Source organism: Gopherus evgoodei, chromosome 9, assembly GCF_007399415.2.
Source record: "Gopherus evgoodei ecotype Sinaloan lineage chromosome 9, rGopEvg1_v1.p, whole genome shotgun sequence".
NCBI classification, from domain to species: Eukaryota; Metazoa; Chordata; order Testudines; family Testudinidae; genus Gopherus; species Gopherus evgoodei.
The window spans coordinates 57,162,238-57,182,587 of record NC_044330.1 but is presented as its reverse complement, the minus strand read 5'-3'; the positions used below and the strand labels follow the sequence as shown (position 1 = coordinate 57,182,587).

General features: G+C 46.5%; 1 protein-coding gene across 11 annotated transcripts in view; it reads left to right on the top strand.

The window, feature by feature from the left end:
• Window positions 1–20,350, top strand: part of FARP2 (FERM, ARH/RhoGEF and pleckstrin domain protein 2) — a 204,445-nt gene that overhangs the window by 91,432 nt on the left and 92,663 nt on the right. For all 11 annotated transcript variants that reach the window (XR_004002053.1, XM_030575993.1, XM_030575992.1 and 8 more), the window contains 3 exons: window positions 6,304–6,401; window positions 8,242–8,356; window positions 15,840–15,987. Coding sequence is in view for 10 of the 11 variants with exons in the window: in XM_030575993.1 (XP_030431853.1) it covers window positions 6,304–6,401; window positions 8,242–8,356; window positions 15,840–15,987 (361 nt within the window). In the remaining variant the exon portion in view is untranslated. The remainder of the gene's footprint in view (window positions 1–6,303; window positions 6,402–8,241; window positions 8,357–15,839; window positions 15,988–20,350) is intronic.

The following is a 20,350-nucleotide window of genomic DNA, read 5'->3' as shown; positions in this document are numbered from 1 at the left end:
ACTCTCCATCGCAGTACCAGTTGCACTCGTGGCGACGTTCAACATCTCGTTCATCGGACAGATACTCCCGGTACTGATCCAGCTCTCGGCACTGATCTCGGTACTGTGTATCCCGCAATCGCTCCAGACGAAGGGACTCAAGATCCCGGTCAACCTCCCGGCACCAGTACGGCAGAAGGTCCCGGTCTCGCTCGCGGTACCGCCATAGCTCCCAGTACCGCTCCCTGGTACCGCCCCGGGATCGAGCATCAAGAACCGTGGCGCCCTCCCAGGGTCTCTCGGCACCACCGTGGCCTTCGAGACATACATCAGTATCGTCTCAGGCTGGCAAAGCATCCTACCATCAGGAGTGTGACTCTGATGTCCCCAGCCAATATCCGGAGAGACAAAGACACGAACAAGGGTCTCATCACTGGTCCTTCTGTACACCATCACTGGTCCTTCTGTACACCATGGGCCCAAGGTGCCCCATCAGTGGCTCAACAGTCGGCCCCGTCAAAACACCGGGTACCAGAGGTGACAGTGAGCTGCCCTCCCCCTACGGGCACGGACGAGGTTCCAATTCCATCTGCAGTCACCGAGGTTCCACCTGATGCAGATGACGCCCTTCAAGTACACGACCCACCTCAGGACCCGTTGGTCCCAGGCCTCTCCTCCTCCTCCTCACCTGATGAAGCGGTAGCAGGAAAATTCTCCTCAGACCCTCCACCAGTCGATCTCGGGGCCCATCAAAACCTCTTGAGGTGGGTGGCTCAGAATATGAACTTGCATATGGAGGAGGTCACTGAAATAGAGGACCCGGTCGTGGACATCTTATCGGCTGATGCACCTACTAGAGTGGCTCTCCCGTTCATCTGCACTATACAAGCCAATGCGGACACCAGTTGGCAATCCCCCAGCTTCAATTCCACCTACAGCAAGGGGAGTAGAGAGGAAATATATGGTCCCCTCAAAGAGATACGAATATCTCTACACCCACCCACCTCCCTGCTCTCTGGTTGTCCAATCAGTGAACAAACAGGAGCGTCATGGCCAGCAAGCATCAGCTCCTAAGGCGAAGGAGGCTAGACGCATGGACCTCCTAGGCCACAAAATATACTTGGCTAGGGGCCTCCAACTTAGGGTGGCAAACCAACTAGCTCTCCTAAGTTGGTATAACTTTAATATGTGGGTGTCCGTGGGGAAGTTTACGGAGCTTCTTCCCCGGGAGTCCCGTCCAGAGTGTACGGCCCTACTTGAAGAGGGTAAAAAGGTAGCAAGAACCTCCCTCCAGGCCTCTCTGGATGCAGCGGACTCGGCTGCCAGAACTTTGGCATCCAGAGTGACGATGAGGCGTATCTCCTGGCTCCAGGCTTCAGGCCTTCCCCCTGAATTGCAGCAGACCATTCAGGATTTACCCTTCAAGGGCCAGGGCCTTTTCTCAGACAAAACTGACCCCGGGTTGCGAAGTCTGAAGGACAATTGTGTCATAATGTGCTCGCTGGGTATGCACATGCAAGTGACCCAACGAAGGTCCTTCTGGCCCCAACCACACTAGCCTGCGTCAGGACGCTACCAGAAGGCGTGGCAGGGGGAATCGGCGGAGGCAGTCTGGCCCTCAAAGAACCCAAAGTCAAGTGCCTCCTAAACCACCAACGGGGCCCAAGCAAAACTTTTGATGGGATGCCCGAGGACAGCCTGCCAGTTATCCTACCGGATCCTTCTCATTCCTTTTTCAACCGCCTCTCCCATTTCCTCCCTGCCTGGTCCCAGCTAACCTCAGATCGTTGGGTCCTCCGCACGGTGGAAACGGGATGCCACCTCCAGTTTGTTTCAAACCCCCCCCCTTCCCACCCTCCCTACCCGTCCCTCTTCAGGGAACCCTCTCACGAGCAATTCCTCTTACAAGAGGTCCAGGCGCTCCTAAAACTGGGAGCCATAGAGGAGGTGCCAAAAGACATGAGGGGCAAGGGGTTCTATTCCCGCTACTACTTAATCCCCAAGGCAAAGGGAGGTCTACGACGGATCCTAGACCTGCGAGAACTCAACAAATTGCTGATCAAGCTGAAGTTCCGCATGGTATCCCTGGGGACCATCATCCCATCCCTAGATCCGGGAGACTGGTATGCCACCCTCAGTATGAAGGACGCATATTTCCACATTGCAATCTACTCACCACACGGACAGTACCTCCGCTTTGTGGTTAACCATCAACGCTTTCAGTTCAGTGTACTTCCGTTTGGCCTTTCTACATATCCGCGTGTCTTCACAAAATGCATGGCTGTAGTCACCGCCTCACTCCGTCGGCATCGGGTACACGTCTACCCATATCTCGATGATTGGCTCATTCGAGGGACTTCCCAGTTGCAAGTATCACAGCACCTGCACATTGTCACAGACCTCTTCGGAAGCCTGGCCTCATGATCAACACAGAAAAGTCTACTCTGACACCCACGCAGAGAATAGACTTCATCGGAGCTGTTCGGGACTCCAATCTGGCCAGAGCCTGCCTGTCTCCTCCAGTTGCATTTTCAAACAATGGCTTCAATAATTAGAAGTCTCCAATCCTTTCCAACAACGTCGGTGCGCACTTGCCTCGGCCTAGTAGGTCACATGGCCTGCACCTTCGTGACCAAGTATGCCATGCTATGTCTCTGTCCCTTCCAAACCTGGCTTGCTTCAATATACTGTCTACACAGAGACAGTCTGGATTCGGTGCTCACTATCCCCAGGAAGGTTCTCGACTCCCTCACTTGGTGGTTAGACCCCTGTCTGGTCTGTGCAGGGATACCTTTCCACCCACCGCAACCCTCGGTGGCCCTAACCACAGACGCGTCATCTCTGGGTTGGGGTGCCCACCTCGGGAGCCTTCACACTCAAGGCCTCTGGTTGCCCCAAGAGCTGGCCCTGCACATCAATGTGAGGGAGCTGAGATTAGTCCGTCTAGCATGCCAGGTGTTTCGGGACCATCCACAAGGCCGTTATGTATTAGTGTTCATGGACAACACAACGGCCATGTTTTGTATAAACAAGCAGGGCGGAGCACGCTCCTCCCTCCTTTGTCAAGAAGTCATCCGCCTCTGGGACTTTTGCATAGCCCACTCGATCGATTTGTTAGCGTCTTTTCTCCCAGGAATCCAGAACTCTCTGGCAGATCACCTCAGCAGGTCCTTCCTGTCTCACGAGTGGTCGATTCGTCCGGACGGTATCCATTCTGTTTTCCGGAGGTGGAGCTTTCCCCACATAGACCTCTTTACCTCCCGAGAGAACAGGAAATGCCAGGTGTTCTGCTCCTTCCAAGGACGCTCCCCATGCTCCCTCTCAGACGCATTCCTGATCCCATGGAAGAGGCACCTTGTCATGGTATAATCCCCACTCTGAACCTTAGCGTCCAAAAGATGGGGTACCAGCATGAATTCCTCTAAGCTTAATTACCAGCTTAGAACCTGTAGCGCTGCCACCAACCAGGAATTCCAGTGACTGGTACACTCCAGTCCCCCACAAAACCTTGCCCAGGGACCCCCAAGATCCAGACCCTCTGGATCTTAACCCAAGGAAAGTAAACCCTTTCCCCCACCGTTGCCTCTCCCAGGCTTCCCCTCCCTGGGTTACCCTGGAAGATCACTGTGATTCAAACTCCTTGAATCTTTAAACAGAGAGGAAAATGCACCTTCCCCCCTCCTTCTCTCTGCCCCTCCCCGACTCTTCCTGAGAGAGAAAGTAATCCTAACGGAGAGAAATCAACCTTTCTCTCCCCCTTCCCTCCTTTCTCCCCACCAATTCCCTGGTGAGTCCAGACCTAGTCTCCTGGGGTCTCACCAGAATAAAAAAAAAACAATCAGGTTCTTAAACAAGAAAAAGCTTTTAATGAAAGAAAGAAAAAACAGTAAAAATTATCTTTTGTAAATTTAAGACGGAATAGGTACAGGGTCTTTCAGCTATAGACACTTGGAATACCCTCCCAGCCTAAGTGTACAAGTACAAATTAAAATCTTTTCAGCAAAATACCAATTTAAACTTCTTTCAGCCAAATACCAATTTGAACTCCTTTCAGCCAAATGCACATTTGCAAATAAAGAAAACAACCATAAGCCTAACTCGCTTTATCTACCTCGTACTCACTATTCTGACCTTATAAGAGCCTGTATCGGAGAGATTGGAGAGAAACCTGGTTGCACGTCTGGTCCCTCTGAGCCGCCAGAGTGAACAACAACCAAAAACTAACAGTATACACAAAACTTCCCTCCCTCAAGATTTGAAAGTATCCTGTCCTCTGATTGGTCCTCTGGTCAGGTGACAGCCAGGCTAACTGTTCTTGGTAACCCTTTCCAGGCAAAAGAGATATGAAGTACTTCTGTTCCATTAACTCTTAACTATCTGTTTATGACACACCTGCTTTATGCCTTCCCACCGTTTCCGCTTGTCCACAGAGTCCTGCTCAAGCTCCGCAGGGACAGAGCCCACCTGATCCTCATTGCTCCAGCGTGGCCAAGGCAGCATTGGTACACCCTGTTGTTCGACTTCTCAGTGGCAGACCCGATCCCCCTGCCACTCTGGCCGGACCTCACAACACAGGACTTCGGCAGGCTTCACCATCTGGACCTGCAATCCCTTCATCTCACAGCATGGCTGCTGTGTGGTTGAGCCAGTCTGATTTGCGTTGCTCTGCCTCTGTACAACAAGTGCTCTTGGGCAGTAGGAAGCCTTCCATGAGGACGACATATCTCACCAAGTGGAAGCGTTTCTTCTACTGGTGCGCTCAGAGTAATTTAGTCCCTGGACAGGTATCTGTCCCTACTGTCCTGGATTACCTATGGTCCCTGAAAGAGCAGGGCCTGGCGGTCTCTTCTATAAAGGTGCATCTGGCAGCTATTTCTGCCTTCCACCCGGGGGAAAGTGGCAGTTCAATCTTTTCTCACCCCATAGTTTCCAGGTTCCTTAAGGGATTGGAGCGGTTGTACCCTCAAGTCAGACACCCAACCCATACCTGGGATCTGGTGCTAGCCAAGCTTATGGGTGCCCCTTTTGAGCCTCTGGCCACCTGTTCCCTGCTGTACCGCTCCTGGAAGACAGCCTTCCTCATTGCTATCACCTCGGCAAGACGAGTATCAGAGCTTTGGGCTTTGACAGCGGATCCCCCATATACGGTATTCCACAAGGACAAGGTACAGCTGCGACCGCACCCCTCTTTCCTCCCTAAGGTGGTGTCTGCTTTTCATGTCAATCAAGACATCTTTCTCCCAGTCTTTTTCCCGAAGCCGCACTCATTGTGTCGGGAACAACGACTACATACCTTGGATGTCCGCAGGGCTCTCACCTTTTATATCGAGAGAACCAAACCCTTCCGACGTTCACCTCAGCCCTTTGTAGCGGTGGCAGACCGGATGAAAGGCATGCCAGTCTCTTCCCAGTGAATTTCATCTTGGGTGACATCCTGCATCCGAACATGCTATGAATTGGCTCACATTCCGGCTAGCCATCTCACCGGCCATTCTACTTGGGCGCAAGCCTCATCTGCCCATGTCCCCATCCAGGAAATATGTCACGCTGCTACCTGGTCATCGATTCACACCTTTGCCTCACATTACGCATTGGTTCAGCAGTCCAGAGACGATGCAGCCTTTGGCTCAGCAGTTTTGCATTCTGCAACATCTCTCTTCGACACCACTACCTAGGTAAGGCTTGGGAATCACCTAATTGGAATCGATATGAGCAAGCACTCAAAGAAGAAAAGACGGTTACTCACCTTTGTAACTGTTGTTCTTCGAGATGTGTTGCTCATATCCATTCCAAACCCGCCCTCCTTCCCCACTGTTGGAGTAGCCGGCAAGAAGGAACTGAAGGGCCATTGGGTCAGCAGGGGTATATATCTGGCGCTATAGTAGCGCCACTCCAGAGGACGACCCAGCCGACCCACCGAGTGTTGCTAAGGTAAAAATCTTCCGACGAGCGTGCACATGGCACACACACACCTAATTGGAATGGATATGAGGAACACATCTCAAAGATCAACAGTTACAAAGGTGAGTAACAGTCTTTTCTGAAATCTGCTTTCTGATAAGCCAAGCTTTTCAAAGAGTTTGGTTCCCCTGTGACAGTTGACTCCATTACACTGTTAAATTGCTTTGTGGCCACATTGGTTAGGAATTTGACCTACCTATGTTATGTACTACTTTTTTAATTTTATGTGATTGTCACTGAGAAATGATGAGTTCTGTTTTATGTACTTTTTGAAGAATATTTGTAGAAGCTGCTTATTGTGTAAGTAGTGTTGAGTTTTATTTAGCTCATCAAAAGATTATACTCTTCACTCTTCCTTTTTAGGTATCTATTTGCATTACAAATCAAGAGAGACTTGGCAGAGGAACGACTAACCTGCAGTGACAACACAGCAGCTCTGATCATCTCTCATCTTCTGCAGTGTTAGTATGTTGGCTATCCTAGCATAAACTGATGTTGCCACTGTTAAACTGAACTAGATCATGTATCAGCGCACCAAAGCATTATCTGCATGTCAATAATTTAAAAAAAAACAAAACAAAACAACCCAACAAACAAAAAAACCCTAAAACAAGTATTTTCTATTTCACAAGTCTAATATTGATTAAAAAAAAAACCTTAACTAGTTAATCTTTAACCTTCTGCATACTGGATGATCACCATGTATTTAACACAATGAGGATTGGCCAATTTTCATGGGGTTGGGAAGGAGGCCACTTTGGAGTGCTGTGCTAAAAAGCAATATAGTTTTGGCTGCTGGAAGGTGGGGCTGAGTCAAGATTCTTATCTGTTGTAACTCTCACCTGGCTCTCCTCCCATTGCCAGTAATCTTGCTTATTTTCTGGCCTGCCCTTCTTATCTGCCTTAAATCTTCCCTATATCAGTTTCCAAATCAACTTCAGGCTACAAGGCAGTGTACATATGGAGGGCAGGCAGGAAGTGGAAGGAATTAGAGCAGGAGCCTGGCAACACAAGAAAACAGGCCTGATAGTGAGAATATCGTCCTTCTGGGGAAGGACTTGTTGCTAGGAAGAGTTAGAGAGAAGGGAGAATTGGAAAGGCAGGTGGTGGGCTCCTGTTTGGGAGCAAGGTGGAAACTGAATGGACTTGTTTTCTGTTTAGGACCCTCAAGATGCTTGCCCTGAGGCCCCTAAGGCCAGATTTTCAAAGGCATTTAGGTACCAAAGTAGCATTGAAAATCTGGTCCTAGGGATTAAAGGAGACAAGCAATGACATTTATTTACAAATCTTAAATATAAGACACAGGGGATACATTCTTCCTTTCGTCCTGCCCACCCAAACCAAAAATGTTTTAAGAAACACCTCTTCAGACAAAATAATGGAACATGACTCCACTTATTGGAAGGCCAAAGCTATCTTACATAATGTCCAATGATTTGTGCTATGAAAACTTGCCAAGGATTTTCTAGCACTATTAGCACTATCTTGTGTTTTTGAGAGAACTTCAAATCAACATGGAACAGCTGAGAAGTATCAACATCTGTGGCCACATTTCAGGAGTGAATCTTAGGATGCTAGAAAAGCAAAGGTGACAAAGGAATATAAATATTTTGGGCTTAATATATTTACAAGATAATCATGTTTAAAACTTCTTGGTTTTATAGGTCAGCCTAATTTTAAACAAGATACTTTCATGGTATTTTTCATAACTATTTAAAAAAAATTCTGACGTGTTTATAGCAGTCCTTTTTGAAGCTTAAGCTGAAATATGTTTATCATGATTCTCCAAAGCTATTCTGAGCTTGTCTATGCAGAAGTTGCATTGGTTTAACTTAAATCTGTTTAAAACTAATTTTAATTAAAAGGTGCAAAGCCCTATGTGGACATTCATCAGTTTAAACCTGGTTTAAATCCATTTAGTTTGCACCTATAAATTACAGGCGCAAGCTGAACACAAAGTTGCATTTAAACTGCTCTGCAGCTTTGTGTGTAGACCACACTTAAGTCCCAACAATGGCTCCCTAATTCACAGTATTGGAAGGAATTAGTCTGATATAACCTTTTAGAGATAAAGGTAACTCATTGATTGATAGTTTGGTCCTGTCTCTTATGGAAAAGCCCCCATGTGAAAACTTGCAGATGTGGGAATGCCAATAAATATCATCATAAAACCAAATAAGTTAAGGTACTATGTAAATGGTATTTTATAGAAAAGTTAGAATTGAAGATTATTAACTTTATTTTCTTTACTCAAGTATAGTTTCTTTAAATTCTGACATGTTCTATTACTTTTTATCATAGCGGAGATTGGGGATTTCGATGAATCTGGGGATCGTGATCACCTAAAAACAAACCAATACTTTCCAAACCAGGAAAGAGTACAAGGAAAGATACTGGAGTTTCACAGGAAGCACTTGTAAGTGCAGATTATTGGTGGGCTGTTTGGAAATGTTATAGTATTACAGCATATTGATGAAACAGTACAGGGAAATTAGAAAGATGATAATTGTTTGATGGAATTCAAATATGGTGAAGGGGGCAGTAAAAGAATCTAGATGCAGGAGCACTGAGTTAGGCCTCATCTACAGCTAACCTCCTCCCCCCAAGTTTTTAACCCCCCAAAATACTTAGTTATGTGTTTAAAAAGTTCTAGCACAGTTTGATCTAATTGTAGTGTAAATAGTATCAAACTGATACAGAACATCTTCCCCCAGGAGACTGAAGTATAGGCCATTTACAATTTTACATGTGCTTGCTCCTTCATATAGATGGCATAAGCTAAATGCTGTTGGTAGGTGGAAGCAAAACCACGATAATGGCTTCAATTTATACTCTAAACCAGGGATCTCAAACACACGGCTGTATGGACTCTTCTGTGCAGCCCGCCAAGCTCCATGCTTCCCCCGCCGCTCTGACTACCTCCAGTCCAGGGATGGGCAAACTACAAGCCACAGGCTGAATCCGGCCTGCAGGATTGTCCCCCGTGGCGCCACAAGCCCTGCACCGCTCCCTTAAGCGGCTGGCGGCCCTCCTTTAGGGCAGGAGGGAGGAGGCAGAAGGCTCCTGCGTTGCCTTGCTTCATTGTACTCCCCTGGCAGCTCCCATTGGCTGGGAACAGAGAACTGTGGCCAATGGGAGCTTCATGGAAGGTACCTGGAGGAGCTGCAGCGGAGCCCTGTGCCCACCCCTGTTCCCCCAGGAGCCGTGGTTCCAGCTGCTTCCTGGAGCAGAGTGGCGTGGGGCCAGGAGCCTGCCCTAGCCCCAATGTGTGCCACTGTCACTACGGAGCTGCTCTAGGTAAGCGGTGCTGGGCTGGAGCTCGCACCCCATATCTCTCCTGCACCCCAACTCCCTGTCCTGAGCCCCCTGCTGCATCCCGCATCCCTCCTGCCCCCCAACTCCCTGCCCTGAGCCACCTGCTGCACCCTGCACTCCTCCTGCATTCCCTACCCTGAGCCACCTGCTGCACCCTGCACCCCAATCCCCTGCCGCACCCCTCCTCCCTCTTGCACCCCACACACCAACTCCCTCCCACACCCTGAACCCCTCCTGCACCCCCTGGTGACAGGGAAGGGGCAACGTTGGGGTGGGAACTTTGGGGAAGGGGATGGAAAGGGGCAGGGAAGGGGTGGGCAGAGATGGGGCCTCATGGAAGGAGAAGAGTGGGGGCAGGGCCGGGGCAGTGAGGGTGGGGGTGTCAGTGATGCGGCCCTTGAGCCAGTTTACTAGACTTCATGTGGCCTTTGTGGTCATTTGAGTTTGAGACCCCTGCTCTAAACCTTGCCAAATACAGTAGACTGCAGCAACCTCATTAGTGGTCACTCATACAGGATGCATTTGTTGTTTTAACTGCCATTCATTTTTGTTAGACAAATGAAGTCTTATTAGAGCTAATAATGTTTTTAACTTTGAGGGAGGTAGGGAGAAATAAGGAGGATGAAAACATGCTGTTCACCTGCACTTACTTTGTAATACAGTTTTAATACTGTATACATTATCATGATGGCCTTCTTTGCTAAAGACCTTATGGTCTGAGTAGTAGTGGTTTAAAACTAATTATTTTTCTATTTAAAATACTTAAAGAAATTAGTAGTTTGTGTAAGACTGTCCCAGAATTTCCAGTTGCAGAATATAATTTCTACTTGCCACTAGTTACATAGGGCCTTGTTTATAATTCATTAATTATAAATAAATTCCATAGTATAGGCATTTTATACTGTGTGAAGTATAAAGAGAATAGAAAAGTTGAAAATCTGTGGGACAGAAGTGACGATAAAATAGTACTGTAGAACCTCAGAGTTACAAAAACCTCGGGAATGGAGGTTGTTCATAACTCTGAAGTGTTTGCAACTCTGAACAACCACTCGGGTTCCATCCGCCAGCTCCTGCCAGCCGGGATCCCAGCTGCTGGACCCACTCAGCCCGCTGTCAGTCTGGGGTCCTGGCCCTGCCCACATACAGTGGGTACCTACCTTCTCCCTGGTTCTGGTCCATTCTCTTCCTCTCTCTGTACTGAGCTGAGGGTGGGAGTGCACTGAGCACAGGGTTGGGGGTGAAGGGTCTGGCCAGGAGCTAGAATGAAAATCTGGCTCAGAGTTGGGGCAGAAGGTTTGGGTGTGGGGCGCTTACTTGGGCAGCTCGCATTTGGTGCAAGAGGTGCAGATGGGAATGTGGGGCAGGGGGGAGGTGCAGGAGTTCCCGTTTGGTGCTCAGGGTGAGGGTGGGGATAGAGGGGCGTGCAAGAGTCAAGATGTGGGGGGTGCGTGGGGTGGGGTGGGGGGCTGGGTATGTGGAGGGGGGCAAGAGTCAGGGCTGGGGGCATGTGAGGAGGGTGCAGATGTCAGGGCAGGAGGGCTGGGTATGTGTGGGGATGCCGGATTCAGGACTAGGGTCGTGGGGCGGGGGTGAAGGAATCAAGCAGAGGGCTGGGTGTGTATGCGGGGGGTACAGGGCTCAGGGCAGGGGCCTGGGGTGTGTGCGGGGCACAAGGCTCAGGGCACGGGCCTGGGGGGGTGTGGGGCTCAGGGCAGAGGCCTATGGGAGGGGGGCACCAGGGCAGAGGGCTGGAGTATATGTGTGGGGGGGTCAAGGCAGAGGGCTGGGAGGTGTGTGTATGGGGGGGATCAGGACAGAGTGCTGGAGGAGATATGCTCCTATTCCACCCACCCAAGGCCCTGCCTCTGCTTCTTCTCTGCCTCCGCCAGGAGCAGCGAGCACGCTGACTCTGCTCCTTCCCAACCCCCTCTCTCGCAGGGGCCATCAGCTGGTTGGCTGGCAGGGAGGGAGGGACAGAGAGGCAGAGGAGGGGCAGGAACCCAGCACACTATGGGAAGAGGCAGGGGAGCCAGTAGGACCAATCATTTGCCCCCTGCCCCTACGGCGGGGAAGTTGGGGGAGCGGAGGGTGGAGAAGAGCAGGCTGGCCAGGATTTTTAATGGCGCGCTGCTGCCTGCTGGGACTCCAACAGGCAGCAGCGTGCCATTAAAAATCAGCTCGCATGCTGTCCTTGGCACACGTGCCATAGGTTGCCGACCCCTGGCTTATATTGTGCTTCTTAAAATGAGTGATTAATTTTTTGTGTGTAAAATATGGCTTCTACATTTAAACTGTCAGATCTGTTTACTCAGTGCCAAAATAGTCTATTAATGGCACAGCTCAGTAGATGTGTACCTCTGCAAGATCCAAAGTTGACCACTTTATATTCTGGTATACCTAAAAGACTTCTCTTGTACTAGGCATTATACAAACAACATAAGGCCAGTTCCTGCCTCAAGGAGTGCACAATTTAGGATTTAAACAATACACAATAAGTGAATATAACAATTTTGTGGCTGGAGGGTGGAAAGAGAACAAGGTGACAGCAGAAGAGCCACAGTGGTCTTGGTCTTGAGTGGTCATCAGGCTAATCAGTATCCTGACCCTTGTAACACAGTTATCTTGTGCTAAAGCCAGCCTCATCGAGGTATCTTTGGAAATAGGTGAATACCTTTGGAAATCTTTGTGAATATAGGTCCTGGTTCAGAATCTGAAATTCTACTTTTCTCACCAGTGCAATTTCTGAATATGCAATGCTTTTGCCTCTTCAAGCCATAAAATAAATTAATTGTAGGTTTAAAAAATTATATAAAGCAGAGGACATGTATCAGTATCTGGGTTTGAGTTTGATCTTCCCCATTACTGTATGGATGTTGTGATAAATATTGTCTACATATGGATCCAGCTGTAAGGAAACCTTGCATTGAGACCTTCTGTACTGAAGGCAGTTCTTTTCGGAAAATACCTTTAATTGGCAGGTTGTCATCCATTGACTTGGGGAAGCCTAAGCAGATTTATCTACTTAATGGATGAACAAAATTAGACCAGATTGTTTTCAGATCAGTCTGTGCAGATTAGTCTACAGCAAACATCTGAGGATAATTACTTTGAAACTGCTTCTCATTTATAAATGTGTTCTGTGCAGTATGAGCTGCTTGGCTTCATTCCTAGTTTTCCCCACTTTAGAAAGTTCCTTCTGTTGTAGATGCTGGCAGTTTTTAAAAATTCTATTCTTTCTGACAGGTATTGTGCTCTTAACTTTATTAGGTAAATTTGAATAGTTAAACTCTAGTGGTTTTTATACGTAATAAGATAGTACTCAAGTTGCTCACCTGAGTTTGTGCATAGAAGTTTTATTGGACATATTCCAAATTCTCCAGCACATTTCCGTGATTTTATTTTTCACCACATGAAGCCCAAACATCCTCTTTCTGAGATTGTGGCATTACACCAGGAGTGAGCTTAGCTCATTGTGTTGTACACACTATGCTTGAAGTTGTGTAATGTGTGAATTTATGGCCAAAATTTATATTTCCAACCTTTTATCACTTATCCCACTGAGATGCAACTTAGGCCTTATCTGCTCACAAAAGTTATACTGTTGTAATTATATTTTGTATATTAAGTTTATTTGGCTACATCATACCCAAATTTGATGAAAAACACAATATAGACTAAATCTTTGAAAATATTGAACTCCTTTTTGAACCCCTGAAATTTTTGTAATTGGGAGAAAAAGTCTTTTCAGGCTTTGCCATTGTGAAGATCGATTGTTTTTTCAAAGTTAATACAGAATAAAGCCGTTTTCAGAGTGGTAGCCGTGTTAGTCTGTATCAGCAAAAACAACAAGGAGTACTAGTGGCACCTTCAGGGCTGCCCTGGGGATGGGGGGAGGGGCACAAGTGGGGCAGTTTGCAGGGGTCCCCACAAGAATATAGTATTGCAACTTATTTTTCATGGAAGGGGTCCCCGAAATTGCTTTGCCCCAGGCCCGCTGAATCCTCTCGGTGGCCCTGGGTACTTTAGAGACTGACAAATTTATTATGCTAATTTCCCCCTACTGTTACTCATAGCTTCTTGTCAACTGTTTGAAGTGGGCCACCTGGATTACCACTACAAAAGTGATTTTTTTCATCCTGTTGATAATAGCCCTCTTTAACTGAATTGTCTCTACCGTCCCCATCTTCCTACTGTATTTTACACTCCATGCTTCTGATGAAGTGGGTTTTAGCCCACAAAAGCTTGTGCCCAAATAAATTTGTTAGTCTCTAAGGTGCCACAAGTACTTCTTGTTCTTACAGAATAAAGCAGTAGAAACTATACTGAATGTTTTAACCACTTTGTACTCACCCAGAATGTGTGTGGCACAATGATTTTCAAGTATGTAACCACTTGTAAGAGTGAGAGAATCATGATTCCTGCAGTATTTTTTCATATTTAAAAGGATTGCATTCTGAATGGGTTCTGTGGTTGTGTTTTTAATTTTAAAGATGGTCTATGCATACAGTTAAGAGGTCCTTATTTCCATAAATTCTGCTTTAATTATTAATAATTTATCTGAACATGTTCAACAGAAAAACATTACTTTATAGAAATAGAACAAAGATGTCTGGTCTTAATGGTAACTCTATAAACTGTTAGGAGAAGGCATCTTTAAAGAAAAAAAAGGGTAGAAGAAGGAAGAGATATTGCAGGAAATATTCGTTTTATTTAATGCTCATGTTACACTTGGCACAGGATAGTATACAAAAATAGACAGATCATACCCTAAATAGCATATAGTCTATTCTAAACTAATTGAATATCTATTGCGGGGAAGAGCTGTTCCCTGGGTACATTTTTTTTCTAAAAGCGTGTTTTAATATGGCATACATAAATACAGCCTGTGTTGAGGCTAGTCAGTTCTAAGCAAAAATTGCCGAGTTCCTTTATTTTTCCCAGCCCCCTACCCTTCCTCCATCATTCAGTTTCCTTCCATTAAACTGTATGAAAATTCCATTTGTTGCCTTTTTTGTATGCAGTGCAGTAATGTAGATGGCAAAAATAGCACTTGATCAGAACTAGTGCTATAGTAATCATTGTGGGATCTTTTAGTATAGTGTTACGTTGCAGATCCTCTAAATTTTGAGGTTGCCTTTGTCAGTCAGTTACATCAAACTCCTATTATAATCAGACCCTTGTGTATCCTGCAGCACTGTGGGACTAAAGTGTGTGGCAAGAACTCCTAAATTCTATGTCAATGTTCTTTTTATTCTGGCTTTGTGAAATGTCCTTAATTCCCATCTCCATGAGGGCTGTCACCCTCAAACTCCCAGACAACTGTGACTTACAGTTGAAAACACTAATTTGATGTATATTTGGCAGTCGTCATTTTCAGTAAAGGTTACTCTTGAAGATCTTCGTTTTTCACTGTTTTCTGGGCAGTCCACATCTATGGGTCTCAGCAGTTAAAATGTTGTCTAGGTGGCCTTGTTTAGTAGCTCCTTACCTCAGTATGCATCATGGAAATGGGGAGCTTGAAGCCAACTTCAGTATCTCATCTTCTTTGTTCCTGGGGTATTGTCTATCTGTTGTGGTGTTCATCCTGGCAAGCTCAGCTGGACAGTCTACACTTCAGGTTCCACCCACTCCCTGGCAGCAAGCTAGGCTTGACTTGTTTTCCTGATGCCCTACTGCTGTGCTCTGTGGAAGTGTACGCTGAAATCCAATTGACTCCCCTGATGGGGGAAGATGGAAAACGAGAAAGTGCAAGCATGTTCTGGCAGTGCAGGAAGATGGGGGGGCAATTCCATGGCAAAAAACATGCTGAATTCTGTGACTGTGGCATCATGAAGTCTGATGGCAAGTCACACCTCTCTTAACAATTTCAGGCTCATTGTAAACTCAAAGTTTGCAAACTCCATTGCTTTTCACCATTATCTAAGCAACTGTAAAGGGTATAAATGTGATATTTTTAAATGAGAGATCTAGGGTTTTGCATTACAGTTCTGTGGCAGTGGGTAAATTCTATGTCTGTAGAATCATGGAATGCATAGAGCCTGATTATATTAGGTTTTCCTAGATTTTTATTTTTATTATTAAATGAAGTGCATATGCTTCAAATGTACTGTATATTTAATTTGATACAATGCTATCTGGATATTTCTGATCTGATTTTATAATCCCATTTTAGATTGTCCTGTATTGTTGCAACATTTGCTATATTTCTGTCATGCTGTTATGCAATATTCTCAATTTCCCCCTTGTTTTCTGGGTATATCAATGTATTCCTAAGCAAGAAATCAAACTGAACAGGATTCCTGTTTGGACAGTGATTTGTTGACCTCCTGGGTTTTGAATCAGATAACCTTAATACCAGTTTTCATTTGCTTCTCCGTATCAGTTTCCCCCAGATATATTGTGTTAGTCAAATTACAAAGGTAGCAGTAATACTTTCATGGAGTGAAATTGTCAGTGTAAATTAGGCAGAAAATTATTGCTTAGTTCTGGACATATAGATTAATTACTTTGGACCCTTTGGAAGTATTATGAAATCATGTTGTTTTTAATATTCTCTATTTTTATGCTTCTGTTCCTTATTGGAGGGGCCAAACTCCTGCTGAGTCAGATTTCCAGGTGCTTGAAATTGCTCGGAAACTGGAGATGTATGGCGTTAGATTCCACCTTGCATCTGACCGTGAGGGGTCAAAAATTAGCCTGGCTGTTTCACACATGGGCGTACTAGTATTCCAGGTAGGTTGGGGAAATAATACCAGATACGTACATCTTCCTTTTGATTATAATTCCTTAAGTAACTGTCAGTCACTTTAATCTAAAAATCTCTTCTGACTTTTTTTAATAGCTGACCTTATATCACAGAATCATAGGGTTAGAAAGGACCTCAAAGGTCATCCTGTCTAGCCCTCTGCCAAGATGCAGGATTTGTTATCGCGAAACCATCCAAGACAGATGGCTATCCAGCCGCCTTTTGAAAACTTCCAGTGAAGGAGCTTCTACAACCTCCCTTGGCAGTCTGTTCCATTGTTCAAGTGTTCTTACAGTTAGGAAGTTTTCCCTGGGATTTAATCTAAATATGCTATGCTGTAGTTTGAACCCATTGCCTCTTGTGCTGCCCTCTGTGGCAAGAGAGAACCACCTTTCTCCATCTTTTATTATGGCAGCTTTTCAAGTATTTGAATACCGCTATCATGTCCCCTCCTTAATCTCCTTTTTTTCCAAATTAAACATACTCAGTTCCTTCAGCATTTGCTCATATGGCCCTATGGGTGCTCCCTTGTAAGTGTATCTTCATCCCTGTGCTCCTGATTAGAGAACTTTGGTAGCTGTGTCCGTTGGGCCTGCACATGCATTGTCTCTCCTCATGCTGCACAGAATGTGCGGGCTAACCATTTACAAACTCAACAACTTTATTGACAAATGGGCCAAGGGACATCGGCATACTTTAAAGCCATAGTAGAAGAAGGACGATTAGTAGCAAAAACATCGCTACAGTCAGCCCTCGATGCCACCAGCACGGCAGATAGGTCCATCTCCACAGCGATGGTGATGCAACAAGCATCATGGCTCCACTTATCAGGATTCCTGAAAGAGGTGCAGTCCATAGTGGAAGATCTTCCTTTAGAGGATACGAAGCTCTTTACCAAAAAGACCAACGCCTCCCTTCATATCCTGAAGGATTCCAGGGCTGCCCTGAGGTTGCTGGGAATCTGTACACTGGGGTAAAAGAGGCATTTTAGTCCCCGGTCTCAACACAGATCATATGTGGCTCAATATTAACCTCAGCACCGTTAAGAACCACAGAGGAAGAAAGGGAAATTCCTGAAGCACAAACTGTCTGGTCTGCAAACCTTGTCCCAACCACCTGCATGTAAATACCCCTTTTGATGGGCAGGTTGAAGCACCGCAAGACCACTTTCCACAACTGATGCAACCATCCATGGCCAGATCCGGGTTAGGTGGCGACTGGGCTAGCGTGATCCCAGCCCACCTAACTCCACCAGGTCCCAGCCAAGGACCCTGTCAGTGGTGAGTGCATTCACCACCCAGGCAGCATGGATCGTACCGCAATTCGCTGACCTTACACAGGTGGGAGATACCACTCATTCTGCCTCCCTGGGCCACTTCCTACTGTGTTTCCTGAAGCTGTGTATCGTTGGGGTACCTGGGTTTCCTGGTGTGGGTAGCTCCCTGGAATTCTGACTCCTGCCGATTGGGTGTAGGTAGTACGTCTCTGATGTAGTCCCTGGGATCTCTGGTTCTCGTAGTTAGGGGCTGTAGCGATTCCTGGCCTGGAGCCTCCACCAATTGTGCTTCCTCCTCAGTGACCAGCCCAGACTGAGCTGAGCTGCTCATCTTTGTAGTAGCACAGCAGCTGGAGCATGCTCAGCATGGACTTCCTCTGTCCATAGTGTGGGATTAAACCTTTCTCTCCTAGTGTGGGGTATGCACACCCTGTCACAGCGCCATACAGGCAAAAGGCCTCCTACCTCAGCACAGGTTCCTATCCCTGGTTTCACTCCTAAACACCATTTAGTAGTGTCCACAAATACTGCCCTAACTCTGTCTCCAACTCTTTGGACACATGGTAGCAGGCATTGTGGTGATACCACACACCAAATTCCACATGTGATGCATCCAACTATGGTTTAGTTCAGTTTACAGACCTAACAGGGACAGGCTGGACAAACCTGTTGCTACCCACCAGGCTCAAAACATCCTTAAACTGGTGGAAGGACCCAACCAGTGTGTGCAAAAGGATCCCCTTCTCATATATGTCACCATCATTCTTTCTTACCACCAACTCACGACTCATAGGGTGGGGAGCACATTTAAATGGCCTCATGACACAAGGCAAATGGTCACGTATGGAGATGTCTCTACACTTGGATCTCCTCAAACTGAGAGCGGTCAGGAATGCCTGCGCCCGTTTTCTTCTGCAAATCACAGGATCACATGCAAAGATCCTAACAGACAGCATAGCCTGCATGTATTACATCAACCATTGCTGGGGGCCAGGTCACCCTCCCTATGCGTGGAGGCTGTGAGACTATAGCCCTCATGCATCTCTTACATCACATTATACCGCAGCTTACCTCTCGAGCACGCAGAACTCAGTGGTGGACAACCTTAGTTGCAAATTCCCACACAATCATGAGTGGGAGATGCACTCATCAGTACTCCACAACCTGTTCACACGATGGGGAACACCACCCATAGACTTGTTCGCTACTCACCAGGACAAGTGTCGATGCTACTGTTCCAGGGTGGAGATGGGACAGCAGTCTCTGGGCAATGCTCTTCTTCTCCCTTGGGACAAGGAGCTTCTTCCCACCTTTCCTCAGTTTCCTCTTCTGCTGAAGCTCTTGTTAAAAATAAACAGGGATGGAACTCATGTCATCCTGATTTGCTCCTGCTTTGCTGAGGCAGACCTGGTATCCTTACCTGACACAGCTTGCGATGTGCCCACTGATCTCTTTCTTGACCTATTTGCACCTCCTTTCACAGGCTCCTGCTTGGTTCCAGCACCTAGAAAGTTCATGCTCAAAGGAAGTAGAGGAGGTTCTATTTATACAGTAGAAAGTCCACCACACAACATACTTACTGTCAGAAATGGTCCAGGTTTCAGATTTGGTGCATTTCCCAATAAATATCTCCAACATCCATTAACTCTTCCACATATTCTAGTCTATGCTTTGACTCTTAAAGTCAGGATTATTTCTAAGCTCTTTTAGGGTCCATCTATCAGCTATTACAGCCTTTTATTGGTGCTGTCACACCCAACCACTAAAAGATTCCTTAAGGGTATCATAAACCTGTTCCCTCAGCCTCAATTCCCTACCCTTATGTGGGAGCTAAACCTGGTTCTGAAAGTGCTGACTAGCCTCCGTTTGAACCAGTGGCCACCTGTTCGCTAACATACCTATCAGTGAAAACAGCCTTCCTAATAGCTGCAGAGAGAGCAGTTCTGATGGCGTATTTCCCTTACACAGTATTCTTTCCAGACAAGGTTATACTCAGGCTACATCCAAAATTCATCCCTAGGATAACCTCCCCGTTTCACATGAATCAATTTACTTTCCCATCTTCTACACCAAGCCTCACCAAGACTTTAGGGAGGTTATACTACATACCCTAGATGTCGGGAGAGCCATGGCCTTCTACTATGATAGGACAAAGGCCTTCAGGAAGTCCCCTAGACTTTTCACCTCTGTGGTGGAAAGATCCAAGGGCTCAGCAATATTCGCCCAAAGACTCTCTTAAGTGAGTCTTGAATTGCATCAGACAGTGCTACCAAATTCTTAATGTGATCTCCTCCCTTCCCACCCCCCGATCTGTATACATTCCACAAGATTGATTTTCTCATCTGTCACCTTCTTCAATGATGTCCCATCACAGAGATCTGCGGAGTTGGGACATGGGCTTCAGTCCATACTTTTCAGAACTTTATGCGATCACTGGGGACTCCACCTCCGGTGCCATCTTCTCCTTCACAGTACTGTCATCTGTAACTAACCCAACTTTGAAGTCTCAGCCCTCCAAAAGGGGTACTGCTTGGGAGTCACCTAAAGTGGAGCACCCATAGGAATGCTACTCGAAGAAGTTACTCACCTTGTTCAGTAACAATGGTTCTTCAAGATGTGTCCCTCTATAGGTGCTCCACAACCTACTCTCCTCCCCTCTAGTTCGGAGTTCTCATTTATGAGTCTGGTAGAGAAGGCACTGAGGATGATTAGCCTGTGTGCGCTGGCTAGCCTCATGGCACAGCACAAGGAGAGACAGTTCATGTGCGGGCCCAATGGGCACTGCTACTTAAGTTCTCCAATCATCAGCGCAAGGACGTAGACACTCCTATGGTGGAGCACTCATATGGGGACACATCTCGAAGAACCATTGTTACTGCACAAGATGAGTAACTTCTGCAGATATTGATGGCAACTGGGAAACTCAACCCAGGTGAGCAGTTAAATTGGATTTTGTAGAGCTACCCTGGGGTAGAATGAACAACGGAAAGTTTACAAAAGAACAAAAATACCTATTTAAAACTTGTATATACCACAAAGTACCTGATATTGTCCTTCAATATCTGCTTGAAGAC